The sequence below is a fragment of the Simochromis diagramma genome, unplaced genomic scaffold, assembly GCF_900408965.1.
Source record: "Simochromis diagramma unplaced genomic scaffold, fSimDia1.1 OVJJ01000317.1, whole genome shotgun sequence".
Lineage (NCBI taxonomy): Eukaryota > Metazoa > Chordata > Actinopteri > Cichliformes > Cichlidae > Simochromis > Simochromis diagramma.
Genome location: NW_024386994.1, coordinates 2,347,883 through 2,366,818, shown reverse-complemented (window position 1 = coordinate 2,366,818; position 18,936 = coordinate 2,347,883). Strand labels below are relative to the sequence as shown.

Here is an 18,936-nt window from a genome sequence, read left to right as displayed (position 1 = left end):
ATTTTATGCTCACTGAATGACTAATATATCCAGTGTTGGGAAGGTTACTTTTAAAATGTATTCCACTACAGATTACAGAATACATGACAAAATGTATTTTGTCATGTATTCAATGAGAGTAATGTATTGTGAATACTTTGGATTACTTAATATATTATCATGCTTTTTTACAACTAATGAATGTCCTATTGCTGTGTGATTTATTACTATTACTGAAGGCTACTCACCGTACCAATAGCAACTAGATTTGTAAAACTTAATATAAAATGAGTAACAGTAGGTGGACATTAGGTAAGGCTGCACTTTTTGCAGTGATCTCGTGTAGAAAACTATTCCGCGCATATATAAAACAGGTCCGCGGCTCCGAACCGTAGTAAAGGGACCTCTGGCTAATACGTCAGGTTCGTGTCGGGCTTGTAGCCGAAAACTAGCTTTACTTTGTTGTCTGGGTCAACTTTGTTAGCGAGAAACAGAGAGAGGCATTGAAAGGCTGCTCCAATGGAGCTTAATGTTTTGGAAGAAAACAGGAACACGGTGTTCAGTCGAGTCTTAATAGCTTACTTACAACTGGGCTCGTCAGGCACTCTTTTTGGCTGCAGTGGTTATTATTATCTTTACATGCTTCCAGCTCCCGTTTCTGAGTGGAAAAGTACAACTTGGTGACAAGTTGTACTTTTCCACTCACCTTTACTCCCTCCCTCACTACAGACACATAACGTGTATGGCAGTCCATTCTCCCTGCAGCACGGACTACACTGCCCATGAGGCTACATTCTTTAGGGCTGTGCCTGTAACACTCTGCCTATTGCCTTCATATTAAATCATTTTAAAAAATATTTCTTCACATCATTATGAGACACGAGATTGAGACATGAACATTTGAGCCTCTGAATGCGTGTTTTGTTTGGGTTTCCACCGGTGTGGAATTATCAAAAATGGAGAGGGCATAGCCTAACATATGAAACAGGAAAAGACCGCTGTGTAATCCCTTTATTTCAACAAAGTAACTGTATTCTAAATACCACCCTTTTAAACGGTAACTGTAACGGAATACAGTTACTCATATTTTGTATTTTAAATACGTAATGGCGGTACATGTATTCTGTTACTCCCCAACACTGAATATATCCATTTCAATATAATGTCATTTTAGAGTGTAGTCACTTTACCTTTGCAAATATATGTCCTTTAGCATATGTAAGTAGCTTAATTTAAAATTTGGGGGTGTTTTGTGACGGGAATCAGCCTCACCTTAAATTTTGAAGAAAAAAAATAAGTTTGCTCATCTGTGGGGCCAACAGCCCATTTTTCCCATAGAACACTATGACAGGGTGTGGCTTGTGGCTCAGCTGCAGGGGAGGAGTGGAGCAGTGGGCTCAGGGTGGTGTCAGGGGAGCCTGAGACACACCTGAGCTCCATCCGCTGATTATGTCTCACCTATAAAGAATGTACCGGGACCTGAGTTGGTGTTTTGTGTGTGGCTGGCAGTTGAAAAGCTGCGGCCGAGGGTTGGAAGAAAGAACAACTAAATAATAAGTTTTGAAACATGTGAACTGTGTGGTCGGGTCGGTCATTTTTGTCACAAACACATGTTCAGACCAAACTAATCTGTTAATTAACTGTTTATATACATTTTTTCCAAGCTGGTCTTACAATCCTACACCTGTTTACAATATTCTTGCTAGCACTCGTGCATTCAAATGACTTTGGAAGTTTACATACCCATATGGAAAAGATATATATAAATCTTATAAAGTTTGTATCTGTCTTGTGTGAAACTTGTATGAAAAGCATATAAGAGTGAAAACAGATATAAGATCCCTTGAAAAATTATATAATGAAACTTGTATGTTTTGGATACTGACTAAAACAATGTATGAAAGTAATGAGAAAGTGGCCACTTTCATGAGTAATCACATATAAGTTTTTACTATTTCTTTTCCATATGGGTATGCAAAAGATTTGCCAACCTAAATTCTGACATAGTGTGAAGAGGTTTTCTTTTAATAATTTATGCTGTAGTGAAATTCGTGCAAAAATATGGTGCAATGAATAGTAAACAGTAGCTGTCAGTACATGCCAGGCGTCTGAGTAAATGGTGTCATGGGGGTTGAAATGAGCCATATCATGACGCAAAACAATTGAAGGAAGGAAAAGTTCTGAACCAGCGAGCGCCTCGAGGAGCTTTGTTCACATGTTTTGGGTTTGAGGTCAACTTTGAAAAGGTGCAGTGAATGTAGAAAGAGTCCCACGAGAAACATAGCCATGCATGTTTTCATTTGCTGACCTTCCGTATCGAAGTAATCACCCTAACAACAAATGTGTTTATGCAAACAGCAGCCTCGGTCTTCAATTAATACTAGCAGAATGTTTTGTTGTATTGCCAATATACAGATGAGGATAGAATTATTAGCCCTCCCTATGAAAATTCATTGTTGTGTTTTACAAGTATATTTCCAAGTGCTGTTAAACAGAGCAAAGAATTTTTAACACAAATTTTCCAAACATCCAAGTTTTATTAAGGATGCTTACATTATTTCACTTTGCACACAGAACCCCCCCCCCCCCCCCCCCCAAAAAAAACAAACAAAACAAAACAAAACAAAAACAAAAACAAAAAGCCTACCAGGATCAAACATAAGCTCTCCAATGCTAATAGTAAGTTGTGCATCCTTTTTGTTAGCTAACCGCCTGTAGTCAGTTGTTGCTTTCAACAAGTCTCACACTCACCTCCTCAGCACGCCTGGCTCATTGTTCTTTGTCGAAAGTCTCAAGATTGTCTTTCAAAATCTTCAGTCTTCAGTTCTAGATGCAATGAAGCACCGCCACAACATAATACTCCCTGTACTTTGGATTGTATTCCTCTCCCTTCTTTCTCTAAACATAAACAGTGTCTCTATCCGCTCCTTAAGTGATGATGTGATGAATCCTGCTTCCGGGCCCAAATTACTCCACTTTTAATAAGGCTTTTGTGTTTTTTACATGTTTTAATGCTTTGTATATTGTTCTATTTAATCTCAACAAGCCCCTAAAAACAGTCAGTGATCACTGTTGGCTTCTCTCGGTTTTTATTTTATTAATTTCAAAGCTCAGTTTTTAAAACCTTACGATATAACTACAGTCCATGGATCATCTCAGTTGTTCTCCCGACTGAAGTTCGGTCCATTTACAGCATCCCGCCATGCAATTGCATTTGTCCAGAACCTTCGGGAACCCTCATATTAACTTTTATTGAGTGGAAAAAAGTTAGCTTTCATCCTCCAGCTTCACTGTTTATATTATGCTAACATAGCTGTGTCGCTAGTGATCACATAGCACATTATTATATACCAGCTAGTCAAACTTCAGTAACCCTACAAATGTCACTGCTGTTTACTTTCCTGTCTTCATTTATGTCAGAAATGATTCTCTTTCTTTCTTGAAGATATTTTCTAGTACACTACTCTTGGGAACACTTGTGATAACTTTGTAGACCCATCTCCTGCTAGTAGTAGTCTACACTGATTTATTTTCCTTTGGACATGATGCTTTATAAAGTGAGAGCTTAAACCCTCCCTAAACTTTTTATATCACATGTAAATGTGAAGATTGTACTAAAGTCACTTTCAACTTGATTTTACAAGCTTTGGGGATTACAAAGTTAAAACACATAATTGCACAGCAGTGGCTTGTGCTGTGGCTCAGTAAGAAGTTCAGTTTTTCATTAGAGCTAATACTGACCCTGTTGAAATATGATGTTTAAAATCCATTGCTCTGTTAATAAATCTTTGACAAAAACTTTAAATACCGTAGCGGAGCTAATAGGTTTATCCACATCTGTATATACAGTATATAGCGTGTTTATGGAAACACACAAAAAATGTTAGCCAACTTAATAGAAACCATGAGCTAAAAAGTAGGTAAGTATACTACTGAATTAAACATGTTGAATATCCAGAGCATTTTTCTCTACCTGCCCTTATATAGACTAAAGTCTGTATTTAGAACATTCTATTGATATATCTAACTTCTTACAACGAACAAATAAAGATAAAGAATGTGATACAGCTTCTCAGATAAGGCCTGTTTTCCCATCACAGCCATGTGACCTTCTGCAGGTTGTGTTGCCTCCAGCTGCTTCTCTGTCTGCAAAACCACCCATGAAAGCATTTCTGTCTCCATCTGCTGGATGTGCTGCAGCGTGCTGCGGATGCCAGATGTTGTTCGTCCCATCGCACCCTCTGCATAATTCTACGTATATTCAGACAGATGCCTTGCACCTTTTCTCCCTTGAGACATTTTGTGTCTTTACTTAGGGACACGTGACAGCTGACTATATCAAATCTGCTATCTACAGCATCTGCTCATTGTGCCAGGTGGGCAGAGATCAACAATACAGGCAGGAGGCCACATCCTGCTTTTAATCCTGCTCAATCCTTCCAGTATTTTAGACCTCTGGGTTTTTTTATGACATTAAAATATCCAAAACACATTACTGGATGTCTTTGTCTGGATATCTCATCTCAAAAATAAGTTCTGGCTTGCTCAGCATTCTCAAGCTGATGCATATTTGGTTCTACTTTTATCAGCTTTCCTAATCCAGGAATATCATCCTATCTTTTCCATGGTATGAGATATGTAGTGCTGCCCTAACATGTTAGGAGGTCATTTGTGAGAAGACAAGTGTGCGCATGGAATACATGGATTAAAATGAATGAAAGTAATTGTGCCTCAAAGATAAACAGCATGCATGTGTGAGTGTGTCTGTGTGTGTAAACTTCACTGAATTTTTACCATGTAATGGTTCTGTTTCTGAAGCCTTGGGTCATGCATTTAGAAACACATATCATCGACCTAAACATTGTTTCGAGCTCCAAGCACCCTTCATAGTATATTCTCTAATGGAAGTGGCCTCTCCCAGCAGGACAATGCCCCTTCAATAGGACAGAACCTCTCAGGAAAGGAACATGACAAACAGACCATATTTCCAGGATCCTAATACTATAATCTAAATGAAACATGGATTTAAACACTGAGACATCACCCACTGGTTTTTGTACTGCAAATTTTAAAGCCACAACTTTAGCATTTTGAACTGTGCTATTTTCTTGGCATCAGAACTAACCATAATTCAACAGGAAAGTACTGTAGGGAGCTAGATATGAAGTGGCTTTCCTAAATAAGTTGCATTTTATTGTTGAAGTAGTAAACTGAGTCAGCCCAGCTATTGCCAGGTCATGCTAACATCAAGGTCAAGCTAGCTAGTTTTGAGATTTCCCATTGTAGACAGCAATAAGGTGTTATTGTAATGTTTTTCTACATGTGGGTCACAAATAAAAGTTTTAATTTGTATTGTACATGTTGGTATTTAATATCATACTTCTGCAATAGTGTATTTGGCAGCATATTGTTAGTTTAGCACCAAAAGAATCACATGTCACTTCAGTCATATCTCTGCGGGTGTTTGTGGGATGGTGGTGTTTGCATGTGTTTGTTGGCAGGAATGGCCTCTGCATCCATAACTTAAACCCAAAACTTTCCTGCTACCATGATACTGAGGGTGCATAGGTGTTTTTAAGTCAGTTACAATACGGAGCAGCAGGTACTACGGAGAGAATTCATTCTGCTCTCATTAAGTGTGGCAATGAACGTTACGTGGAAATGCCCTGATATCAGCTCATTGTGCCAGTGGTATTTGGTGTTGACCAAATTTTATGCACGTGGCTAGAAATGGTAAGCATGCTAAGCATTATCTTTCGTGATAATCGGTTATAAACTGTTGTGTGCATTTGTTTGCAGTGCTGCTTAACCTTCTACAATTAAAGCTAAAAGTCCCTCTAGTTTTTCGCAGACTTAAATTCTGAACATAATCAGACAGTTTGTTCGCAGTGAAAATAAGTTTGCTTTTCTTTTGAAGCAAACATCAACGAACTATCGCGCAAAACCTGTGAAACTGTGAAAGTGCAACGTAACTTTGCTCTAGTGTGCAAACTTTATATTACGAGAGAAACACTGCGATTGTGTTGTGATAGCAACAAACCAGAGCATGCTGAGTAGAAATTGTCACTATTTATTTCCCTCTAACATTATTTTGCTTCTTCTTTTCATGGTGATTACTTAAGCCTTGGACACAAACTCATTGAAGTGTCAAAGATTGAATTTCAGCAGATATAATGATGACATGCATTTGATATGGTAATAGGTTAATAAAATAAACACTTTTGCAACCTAATTTGTAAGAATGTAAAACTCTGTGCCACATTGATCTAGTGTCAACTGGATAATATGACCCTACAAGGCTCTATAATGTAAACTGATCTGAAAACTAAGCTGCTAGCAAACAGAAAAAAAAGGCTTTTTGACATTTTCTGAGACCTTGAGGCTTGTTGGTCCTTGTGGTTCTTGCAGTTGTTCACAACGTCTATGCTCGCCCAAATGAAATAATCCTACCTATTAATGTAATGTGTGTGTACATCACGGTGGAGACAGCCACAGAAGAAATTTTCAAAGCTATGGTAATGACAAATAGTTAATTGCATACGTTTGTTCCTCATCAGTCCACACAGTGTCTTTGGTAATCAAAGAAAAATTTGGTACCAAAATGTTTAATGTGATATTTCCACAATACAGAGACTCTGTATTCTATTCTCAAGGTTCAAGGTTCTTTATTTGTCACATGCATAGCTATACAAGTATAACACGCAGTGAAATGTAGCCTGACACGCTCCTCGACATGTGCAAAAATGGGGGGGGGGTGTAGAGGAAGAGCAGAACACACACACATATATATATATATATATATTATAGTATATACATTGGGTGAATGTGCAGTAGTAGCAGCAAGCAGGTGAATTCTGTACATTAATAAGAATAGACATCTGACTATTTTACAGGATAGACAATATAAACATATTTAAAATTAAAGGAATTTGGAAAGTACATTGTGCCTGGGTTTAGTGTCTGGAAGAGAGTCCTGACTCAGTCAATTATAGATGATGTGAGAGGGCGGGTGTGTGTGTTTAGGGCCCGGATGGCTTGGGGATAGAAGCTCCTTTTGAGTCTCTCTGTCCTTGCCCGGATGATGCAGAACCTTCTACCAGATTGCAGAAGTTGGAACAATTTGTTGCCAGGATGGGACGGGTCCTTCAGTATCTGCAGTGCTCTAGTCTCCTGGTGTAGGTGTCCTGAAGCGGGGGGAGAGCAATCCTGCAGCAGCGTTCTGCTGTACGGATCACTCTCTGGAGAGCTTTTTGGTCCTTCACACAGCTGTTCCCAAACCACGATGTCATGTTCTGTGTGAGGATGCTCTCCACAGCGCCTGTATAGAAAATCCTGAGGATCTTTGGAGAGACCCTGAACTTCCTCAGTTGTCATAGGTGATACAGGCGCTGCCTAGCCTTTTTGGTCTGGGCCTGAATGTGGGCAGCCCATGTCAGGTCTGAGGAGATGCGGACACAAAGATACTGGGGTGGCTGTAGCTCAGGTGGCAGAGCAGGTCAGCCACTAATCAGAAAGTCGGTGGTTCGATCCCAGGCTGCCCCCTGGCTGCATGCCAAATATCCTTGGACAAGATACTAACCCCATGTTTGCCTACTGGTGGTGGTCAGAGGGCCCGGTGGTGCCAGTGTCTGGCAGCCTCGCCTCTGTCACTGCGCCCCAGGGCAGCTGTGGCTACAATGTAGCTTGCCATCGCCAGTGTGTGAATGGTTGAATGACTGAATATAGTGTGAAGCGCTTTGGGGTCCTTAGGGACTAGAAAAGCGCTATACAAATGCAGGCCATTTACCATTTGAAGGACTGCACCCTCTCCACTGGAGCTCCAGTGAGCCTATTTGAGCTTCTCACATAATTACCATTCAATCTCACTTTAAGGAACTGATATTTTTTTCTTGATCTTTCAGCCAATATAGAAATAATTGCAATTAAGTACTAAGAAAGGCAGTTTCTGAAAGCTCATACATTGGACAAAAGACACAGACTGCTTAACAGCTGCTTAATGATGACAAGTTAGTTAGACCGTGACAGTTAGTGCACTGTAAACCTCTGGGTTCCAGGATATAATTGGCTATTTTTGACCACTTTTGATCTTTTTCTTTATTTCTTTATTTTTCTTTCTTTCACCATTAAAAACTGTTTACTTGCCTTACAGTATTCAGGAAAATGCATCACGTAAATTATTTATCATAACTCTTGTTTTACTTGGTAAGTCAACACAATTAAAAAAAAAAACTGGTCTATAGTTTCATTATATAGAGTTTCATCACACAGAGTTTCATCATACAGTGCCATGATCCGTTCTGATCATGGCACTGTAAAAACAAACATTGATTAAAGCCCCTACTGCTATTATCATGGATAAGACTGTCACTAAACTGTCCTCTAGAAAATGATTATTAATGTTGAGCAAATCAGGAGAGAAGGTGAGGGGTAATTTTGTACTAAACCAAACAAAATTCCATCTGATAACCAGCAGACACCTGGATGAAGGACAAGAAAAACGATAATATGTGACATATTTAAAGCACAACCACAGAACTCCAAGTTCCCTCTCATCTACATACTGACTTGACCTGGCCTGTTTGTTTAAAAGGTACAACAAGTTTTTGGAAGTCAAACCTTTGGAAGAAATAGGTAAACTCTATTATAATTTAAGAATATGAATATGTCAGCCATAATACAACTTTATTTGTGTATTATTTTAGCGCTTTACATGTCACTGTCAGTGGGGATTTTATACAGTGTAATGCACAAAGGTGAACGCAACTATTTGAAATATGTTTAAAGATTAGAGGGTGGATGTGTGAAGAATTCCAGCCACAGATTATAGACTGTTGGAAAAGTGAAGTCTGAGGGACTATATATTTGTATAGCCCCCTAATAGCGCCTTTAATAAACTGTTTAATATTAATGTCTTATATGATTGAATACTCATTTTGCTATATGGACATTAGTGTCAGGAATAACTAGGAATAGGATTTGAAAAGATTTCATGATGCTGCTGTGTGGTAGGCAATGGACTCAGAGCTCTAGAGGCGAGGCGTAACACAGGAAGGCAGCTTTATGGCTGTACTCTAACAAGCCTGAGTTGTACAAAATGCTAAACTAAACTATGACTCAGATTATAAAGGAACACAGAATACACAGGCAAGAGAGCACACAGCGATGAGGGAAAGAATGATGACGAAGAACACAGAGTAACAGAGGACTTAAATACACACATGAGGTAATTAGGGAGGTGAAAGACAGCTGGAGAAAACAAGGCACAACAGAAAATAATCTAACTGACAAGATATGAGTTGAATGACTGTTAACAGAAAACTAACACTGAGACATATAAACTTGGCAAAGACAAGGGAAGAATCAACAGAAACATGACCAGCTACAGAAACTGGGCACAGAGGGAACAGACAGACACAGAGATACGACCGGAGAACACCCTGGCATGATACAGAGAACAAACGATTAAAATCACTATCACAGAAAATTGTAAGACTTCAAACATAAATCATTACAAAAACTAAAGACTTTTTCTGTACCGCTGTAATCTAATGCATTACTGAGCTAATCACAGGTAACTAATAATGTGTTACTTGTTTTACACAGAGTAAGCTCCTCAATTATCTGCATGAAAAAAAAAAAAGCAGATTTTGTCTTTGAGTTCCCTCGGCCCACAATACCAAATGTAGTATATATAGGGGGCTTCCACTGTAAAAAGGCCCAGCCACTCCCCGCTGAGCTGGAAGCATTCATGCAAAGCTCCGGAGAACACGGGGTGGTTGTCATGTCTCTGGGGACATTTATATCAGCCCTACCTCGCAAGGTCACAGAGGCCATCGCTGCTGCTTTTGCTGAGCTCCCTCAGAAGGGGATTTGGCGTTTTGTGGGTGAAAAACCTTCATCTCTCGGAAACAACACCCTGCTGTTGGAGTGGCTACCTCAGAACGACCTCCTGGGACACCCCAAGACTCGTGCCTTTGTGGCCCATGGAGGCACCAATGGCTTGTATGAAGCCATCTACCACAGTGTTCCTGTTGTGGGCCTCCCCCTCCTCTTTGACCAGTTTGACAACTTACTCTGGCTGAAGGTGCGTGGTGCAGCTCGGGTTGTAGAGGCCTACTCACTGACCAAAGAAGACTTCCTGGGCGCTCTCAAGGATGTTCTTGAGAATCCCTCTTTCCACATTAACATGCAGCATCTGTCCCAGCTACACCGTGACAAACCAATGACTCCAATGGACACTGCCATCTTTTGGATTGAATATGTCATCAGGAACAAAGGAGCACCTCACCTACAGTCAGCAGGTTTTCATCTGCCTTGGTATTCCTACTTCTGTCTGGATGTGGGTGCTTTAACCACAGCCATAACTGGAATTTTCATCTGGGCTTTGGTCTTTGTCTGTAGGCCCCTCTGCTGCTGGAAGTCAAAGCGAAAAATGAAACCAGAGTAAATGAGCCAAACATGATGCAGTCTTTGCAACGTTTAGCTTGACAGAGTCAGTGTCACGTGATTAGTCTTTACAATAATTTCTCCCTTAAATTTTTGCTCTGACTCAAACTGCATTTGCCAGAAATTTACAAACAGTTTAGAACAGCGAAGATTTGTATTACCCCCACGAAAATTTGCCATTTAGGGTGAATACTTTTACTTTACATCATAGGATATCTTTTTATATCAAAAGATATCCTCAAAACTTAAAGGGGACCTAAACCTCCCTAAACCTAAACTTGTCAATACATCTTGGTTGACCAGCAAATTGAGGTTGTTTTCTCAGGGCTTATATTATTTTTTTGTGTGTATGTGATGTGTTTGTTTGTGTTTTTTATATTTCTGTATGGACATACTGCAAATCAGTTTCCCGTTAGAGACAATAAAGTTACCATTGACCATTGAACATTCATTCAGTGATTGTGCAAATGTACTGTTTATAAGGTTTGTTGCAGGTTTCCCCAACTCTCTGTGTAATTTGAAGAGCAAAGCTTTTTGCCAGTGTTTTAACTGGTCAGTAAGTTCAGAATGCACTAATTAAATGGCAACCCAATTCCACTAGGACAGTTAAAAAAATGTCTTACTACTGACCTAACTCCTGTCTCATAAGTGACTAGATTTTTGTACAAAAAGTTAATTTTGCTCAGTAGACTTTGAGAATCAGAATAGAAACCTTTTGAATTGGGCTCTCACATGGATAAGACTGTCACTAAACCGTCCTCTAGAAAATGATTAATAATGTTGAGCAAATCAGGAGAGAAGGTGAGGGGTAATTTTGTACTAAACCAAACAAAATTCCATCTGATAACCAGCAGACACCTGGATGAAGGACAAGAAAAACGATAATATGTGACATATTTAAAGCACAACCACAGAACTCCAAGTTACCTCTCATCTACATACTGACTTGACCTGGCCTGTTTGTTTAAAAGGTACAACAAGTTTTTGGAAGTCAAACCTTTGGAAGAAATAGGTAAACTCTATTATAATTTAAGAATATGAATATGTCAGCCATAATACAACTTTATTTGTGTATTATTTTAGCGCTTTACATGTCACTGTCAGTGGGGATTTTATACAGTGTAATGCACAAAGGTGAACGCAACTATTTGAAATATGTTTAAAGATTAGAGGGTGGATGTGTGAAGAATTCCAGCCACAGATTATAGACTGTTGGAAAAGTGAAGTCTGAGGGACTATATATTTGTATAGCCCCCTAATAGCGCCTTTAATAAACTGTTTAATATTAATGTCTTATATGATTGAATACTCATTTTGCTATATGGACATTAGTGTCAGGAATAACTAGGAATAGGATTTGAAAAGATTTCATGATGCTGCTGTGTGGTAGGCAATGGACTCAGAGCTCTGGAGGCGAGGCGTAACACAGGAAGGCAGCTTTATGGCTGTACTCTAACAAGCCTGAGTTGTACAAAATGCTAAACTAAACTATGACTCAGATTATAAAGGAACACAGAATACACAGGCAAGAGAGCACACAGCGATGAGGGAAAGAATGATGACGAAGAACACAGCGTAACAGAGGACTTAAATACACACATGAGGTAATTAGGGAGGTGAAAGACAGCTGGAGAAAACAAGGCACAACAGAAAATAATCTAACTGACAAGATATGAGTTGAATGACTGTTAACAGAAAACTAACACTGAGACATATAAACTTGGCAAAGACAAGGGAAGAATCAACAGAAACATGACCAGCTACAGAAACTGGGCACAGAGGGGACAGACAGACACAGAGATACGACCGGAGAACACCCTGGCATGATACAGAGAACAAACGATTAAAATCACTATCACAGAAAATTGTAAGACTTCAAACATAAATCATTACAAAAACTAAAGACTTTTTCTGTACCGCTGTAATCTAATGCATTACTGAGCTAATCACAGGTAACTAATAATGTGTTACTTGTTTTACACAGAGTAAGCTCCTCAATTATCTGCATGAAAAAAAAAAAAGCAGATTTTGTCTTTGAGTTCCCTCGGCCCACAATACCAAATGTAGTATATATAGGGGGCTTCCACTGTAAAAAGGCCCAGCCACTCCCCGCTGAGCTGGAAGCATTCATGCAAAGCTCCGGAGAACACGGGGTGGTTGTCATGTCTCTGGGGACATTTATATCAGCCCTACCTCGCAAGGTCACAGAGGCCATCGCTGCTGCTTTTGCTGAGCTCCCTCAGAAGGGGATTTGGCGTTTTGTGGGTGAAAAACCTTCATCTCTCGGAAACAACACCCTGCTGTTGGAGTGGCTACCTCAGAACGACCTCCTGGGACACCCCAAGACTCGTGCCTTTGTGGCCCATGGAGGCACCAATGGCTTGTATGAAGCCATCTACCACAGTGTTCCTGTTGTGGGCCTCCCCCTCCTCTTTGACCAGTTTGACAACTTACTCTGGCTGAAGGTGCGTGGTGCAGCTCGGGTTGTAGAGGCCTACTCACTGACCAAAGAAGACTTCCTGGGCGCTCTCAAGGATGTTCTTGAGAATCCCTCTTTCCACATTAACATGCAGCATCTGTCCCAGCTACACCGTGACAAACCAATGACTCCAATGGACACTGCCATCTTTTGGATTGAATATGTCATCAGGAACAAAGGAGCACCTCACCTACAGTCAGCAGGTTTTCATCTGCCTTGGTATTCCTACTTCTGTCTGGATGTGGGTGCTTTAACCACAGCCATAACTGGAATTTTCATCTGGGCTTTGGTCTTTGTCTGTAGGCCCCTCTGCTGCTGGAAGTCAAAGCGAAAAATGAAACCAGAGTAAATGAGCCAAACATGATGCAGTCTTTGCAACGTTTAGCTTGACAGAGTCAGTGTCACGTGATTAGTCTTTACAATAATTTCTCCCTTAAATTTTTGCTCTGACTCAAACTGCATTTGCCAGAAATTTACAAACAGTTTAGAACAGCGAAGATTTGTATTACCCCCACGAAAATTTGCCATTTAGGGTGAATACTTTTACTTTACATCATAGGATATCTTTTTATATCAAAAGATATCCTCAAAACTTAAAGGGGACCTAAACCTCCCTAAACCTAAACTTGTCAATACATCTTGGTTGACCAGCAAATTGAGGTTGTTTTCTCAGGGCTTATATTATTTTTTTGTGTGTATGTGATGTGTTTGTTTGTGTTTTTTATATTTCTGTATGGACATACTGCAAATCAGTTTCCCGTTAGAGACAATAAAGTTACCATTGACCATTGAGCATTCATTCAGTGATTGTGCAAATGTACTGTTTATAAGGTTTGTTGCAGGTTTCCCCAACTCTCTGTGTAATTTGAAGAGCAAAGCTTTTTGCCAGTGTTTTAACTGGTCAGTAAGTTCAGAATGCACTAATTAAATGGCAACCCAATTCCACTAGGACAGTTAAAAAAATGTCTTACTACTGACCTAACTCCTGTCTCATAAGTGACTAGATTTTTGTACAAAAAGTTAATTTTGCTCAGTAGACTTTGAGAATCAGAATAGAAACCTTTTGAATTGGGCTCTCACATGGATAAGACTGTCACTAAACCGTCCTCTAGAAAATGATTAATAATGTTGAGCAAATCAGGAGAGAAGGTGAGGGGTAATTTTGTACTAAACCAAACAAAATTCCATCTGATAACCAGCAGACACCTGGATGAAGGACAAGAAAAACGATAATATGTGACATATTTAAAGCACAACCACAGAACTCCAAGTTACCTCTCGTCTACATACTGACTTGACCTGGCCTGTCTGTTTAAAAGGTAGAGGAAAAAATATATCACACAGTATCTCGGTTTGAGTAACACTTTTTGGAAGTCAAACTTTTGGAAGAAATAGGTAAGCTCTATTATAATTTAACAATATGTCAGCCATAATACAACTTTATTTGTGTATTATTTTAGCGCTTTACATGTCACTGTCAGTGGGGATTTTATACAGTGCAATGCACAAAGGTGAACGCAACTATTTGAAATATGTTTAAAGATTAGAGGGTGGATGTGTGAAGAATTCCAGCCACAGATTATAGACTGTTGGAAAAGTGAAGTCTGAGGGACTATATATTTGTATAGCCCCCTAATAGCGCCTTTAATAAATTGTTTAATATTAATCTTATATGATTGAATACTCATTTTGCTATATGGACATTAGTGTCAGGAATAAGTAGGAATGGGATTTGAAAAGATTTCATGATGCTGCTGTGTGGTAGGCAATGGACTCAAAATTCAGAGCTCTAGAGGCGAGGCGTAACACAGGAAGGCAGCTTTTTGGCTGTACTCTAACAAGCCTGAGTTGTACAAAATGCTAAACTAAACTATGATTCAGATTATAAAGGAACACAGAATACACGGGCAAAAACAAAAGTAATATCTATGCTGCAGACTCTGTCACTACTTTCCTCCTAAGTACACAAACTGAAATCTGATTGTAGCAAAAATACAAGGGGGACCAATATGTCGGAGCAGCAGACAGGCAGGCTTACAGTTCCAAGGAACTGGACTACTGCAAACCTGGTCTTGATTCCCATCCTTTGATGTAATACATCTCAAACTACTTGCAGGAACTTTTTCTGTACCGCTGTAATCTAATGCATTACTGAGCTAATCACAGGTAACTAATAATGTGTTACTTGTTTTACACAGAGTAAGCTCCTCAATTATCTGCATGAAAAAAAACAACCAAAGGTGCCTTTACGCTGCACACTTGTGTAGCAAAAAGCTCACATGAGCCACTTCTGACGAAGTTGGAAAATGGAACAACGTCTGAGGAGAAAATTGCATTGATCTATCTTTTTTTTTTTTTTTAATTTATTTATTTTTTTTACATACAATATTTTCTTTTGCCTTGGAAAGATCCCAACAGCCCCAAACTCAGAAACTCTGATCTGTAACATGACGAGTAGCTTCAGAGCCTGTCACTGACATGTATGTCTGTTTATTGTTTCTTCAGCCATGAGAAAGTCAGAAAGCTGAGTAATAGGCAAAATATGACTAAGTATCTTACGTGAGTGCAGGGATGAACAGAATATTTATCTTAAGTATAAAAATCCTGAGAGTAAAAGAGTTGCTTCAGAATTACTATAATAATATGACCTCTACTGGCCTATGGTGACTCTGCCAAAGTAAAGGATTCTAAAGCTTCCACCTGGGTCTCCTGCAGAGTTCTTTTTAACCCTGGATGCAACAAAAATGGCATAATACTGGTAAATTGCTAAAGTAGCAAACCCATTTCTACCAAACTGTTTTAATTCAGCCACATTGGATGGCTTTTGAGCATGAACAGCCTATTAAAGGACATGACAAAGTTTCAATTATTGGCCCTAGTTAGTTTCTGAACATATGCTTATTTAGCATATTGCTAAAAAACAACAACAAAAAACCCATTTTGAATCTTAGATGCTTCACCAGTGACTTGGCTAAGTCATGAACCTTAACTGGGACCTGGATAGACTCTTTGAGTAATTATATAATTATATTATATTGCACTATAGGTAAACTGAGCGGATAATCAGCTTCTAGTTACTTTACGAACATTTGCTTATTGAATGTGGGGTTCAAACAAAAACCAGTCTGAATCTTAGGTCCTTCACCAGTGACTCAGTGAATGCTAACAGGTTATAAGTTACTGAGGTCACAAGTCTGATTCTTTGTTTCTATTATTTCTTCCAGGAAATGTCCGGTCTTTCCATCCCTCTGTTTGTGACAGTGCTCTGCTTCCTGCTTCTCAGCCCCCCTCCATGTAGCAGCAGCAACATTCTGGTAGTCCCTGTCGATGGTAGCCACTGGATAAACATGAAAATTATCCTTGAACAGTTACACTCCAGGGGCCACAATATCACAGTTCTGCGCTCTGCAAAGAGCTGGTATATCCCTAATAATTCTTCCATTTATACTTCTATTAATATAAGCACACCTGTGGATGAGTCAGACATTAACTACTACAACAAAATGTTACAAGATGTTATGGAATGTCGCACTTATCCTACATTTATACGCACGTTCTGCCAACAGTACTTGATCACGTCCGTGTTAGATCAGGGTCACAAGGTCTGGGCCAGATCAGTTGCTACAATAATAGAAGACACAGTATTTATTCAGAAGCTACAGGATACCAAGTTTGATTTAATGTTAACTGACCCTGGTATGACAATAGGGATGCTTCTTGCAACTTACCTCGAGTTGCCTATAGTTTTTAATGTGCGCTGGATTAATACTGGAGAAGGTCATTTCACCATAGCTCCCTCTCCTATCTCATATGTCCCTGTGCCAGGAAGTGAGCTCCATGATCAGATGGACTTTCTGGAAAGAATCAAAAATATGCTGCATTATCTTTATAATGTCATTGAACAGCACTTGATCATAAATCCTGCCTACTCAGACCTGCTCCAACGACACTTCCCTCCAGGTACTGATTTGCTGTCTTTGCAGCGTAGAGCTGATATCTGGCTGTTCAGGGCAGATTTTGTCTTTGAGTTCCCTCGGCCCACAATACCAAATGTAGTATATATAGGGGGCTTCCACTGCAAAAAGGCCCAGCCACTCCCCGCTGAGCTGGAAGCATTCATGCAAAGCTCCGGAGATCACGGGGTGGTTGTCATGTCTCTGGGGATATTTATATCAGCCCTACCTCGGAAGGTCACAGAGGCCATCGCTGCTGCTTTTGCTGAGCTCCCTCACAAGGTGATTTGGCATTTTGTGGGTGAAAAACCTTCATCTCTTGGAAACAACACCCTGCTGTTGGAGTGGCTACCTCAGAGCGACCTCCTGGGACACCCCAAGACTCATGCCTTTGTGGCCCATGGAGGCACCAATGGCATGTATGAAGCCATCTACCACAGTGTTCCTGTTGTGGGCCTCCCACTCCTCCTTGACCAGTTTGACAACTTACTCCGGCTGAAGGTGCGTGGTGCAGCTCGGGTTGTAGAGGCCTACTCACTGACCAAAGAAGACTTCCTGGGCGCTCTCAAGGATGTTCTTGAGAATCCCTCTTTCCACACTAACATGCAGCATCTGTCCCAGCTACACCATGACAAACCAATGACTCCAATGGACACTGCCATCTTTTGGATTGAATATGTCATCAGGAACAAAGGAGCACCTCACCTACAATCAGCAGGATTTCATCTCCCTTGGTATTCCTACTTCTGTCTGGATGTGGCTGCTTTAACCACAGCCATAACTGGAATTTTCATCTGGGCTTTGGTCTTTGTCTGTAGGCCCCTCTGCTGCCGGAAGTCAAAGAGAAAAATGAAACCAGAGTAAATGAGCCAAACATGATGCAGTCTTTGCAACGTTTAGTTTAGAAGAGTCAGTGTCACATGATTAGTCTTTACAATAATTTCTCCCTTAAATTTTTGCTCTGACTCAAACTGCATTTGCCAGAAATTTACAAACAGTTTAGAACAGCGAAGATTTGAATTACCCCCACGGAAATTTGTCATTTAGGGTGAATACTTTTACCTTACATCATAGGATATCTTTTTATATCAAAAGATATCCTCAAAACTTAAAGGGGACCTAAACCTCCCTAAACCTAAACTTCTCAATACATCTTGGTTGACCAGCAGAGGAAATTTGGCAAGTTTTTCAAGGGTGCCACTCACTAACTTGACTCTCGTCTTTCTTTCACTCTCTTTAGGCCAAATTCATTCTGATTGGCTGCCCCTCATAAACAGAGGGTTTAACCCTTTAAAACCGGTCGGAGCGGGAACGCTCCGTTTTGCGTAACTAGTTTTGAATCCCTGTTGAACTGGAACCACGTAGGCTAGCGCAATAATTTTTTTGCATATGAAACCGGAGGAGTTGTACTTACATGTTATGCCATTAGCTTGTCCTAGGTCACCGTTTCCTTCCACATATAGCTTTGCAAAAATTGCATAAAAAGCAATATTCCAGAAACACACTTTGCCGATCCGATCAGCTGTTCACCACACTTCCCACGCTGGAACAGACGTCAGTGCGAACTATTGTATGTCTGCCATTACCTGGCCGAAACCAGAAATGACGTTTTTTTTTTTACCTTCAGGGCCTTATAAGCCTATACTGGTGTTTTTAAAAGTCATGTTTGACTTTATGCTTTTCCGAATAGTTTCTGGGATGCTTAGAACTCAAATTGCACTGCTGGTAGTAGTTTATTTTGATTCACATGCTGTTGTTTTTGCACATTTGCATTATAATATTTATTTTTGTTTTTCCTGCAGTATATAAAAATGAAACTATGGAGACACTCAAAATCAATTTCCTGTGGTTGGAAACTATTTTCTGCAACTTTTCTGTATTAACAGTTTTGAGGGATAAACCTCTTAAATTTCTCTAGAAATATATGTGAAAAAAACAAAAACAATTTTCAATTTTTTTGTAGTTTATTGCACTTTTTTTGCAATTTATGTAGTTTATATGGACTTAATGCATAGATATTATTAAAATTTGGGCTATAACGGTTGTATTGATGTATAGCAACTTGAAATGCTCCCAAAA

The 18,936-nt window shown here is 39.7% G+C and overlaps 3 protein-coding genes across 5 annotated transcripts; all 3 read left to right on the top strand.

Moving 5' to 3' along the window:
• Positions 1–7,783: 7,783 nt before the first annotated feature.
• On the top strand, positions 7,784–18,548 carry ugt5g1 (UDP glucuronosyltransferase 5 family, polypeptide G1). Of its 3 annotated transcripts, none has more exons than XM_040040872.1 (2): positions 7,784–8,610; positions 16,129–18,548. In XM_040040872.1, exon 2 carries the CDS (start codon positions 16,132–16,134, stop codon positions 17,719–17,721), a length of 1,590 nt encoding a protein of 529 aa, XP_039896806.1. In that variant the 5' UTR covers positions 7,784–8,610; positions 16,129–16,131; the 3' UTR covers positions 17,722–18,548. The 3 variants fall into 3 exon arrangements, with proteins under 3 accessions (XP_039896806.1, XP_039896803.1, XP_039896805.1); XM_040040869.1 differs by lacking the exon at positions 7,784–8,610 and adding an exon at positions 11,324–11,437; XM_040040871.1 differs by lacking the exon at positions 7,784–8,610 and adding an exon at positions 14,183–14,299.
• LOC120739176 (UDP-glucuronosyltransferase 2C1-like) lies at positions 9,193–10,874 on the top strand. The gene has a single exon (XM_040040874.1). It carries the CDS (start codon positions 9,605–9,607, stop codon positions 10,424–10,426), a length of 822 nt encoding a protein of 273 aa, XP_039896808.1. The 5' UTR covers positions 9,193–9,604; the 3' UTR covers positions 10,427–10,874.
• Positions 11,444–13,707, top strand: LOC120739175 (UDP-glucuronosyltransferase 2C1-like). The gene has a single exon (XM_040040873.1). It carries the CDS (start codon positions 12,432–12,434, stop codon positions 13,251–13,253), a length of 822 nt encoding a protein of 273 aa, XP_039896807.1. The 5' UTR covers positions 11,444–12,431; the 3' UTR covers positions 13,254–13,707.
• Positions 18,549–18,936: the final 388 nt, after the last annotated feature.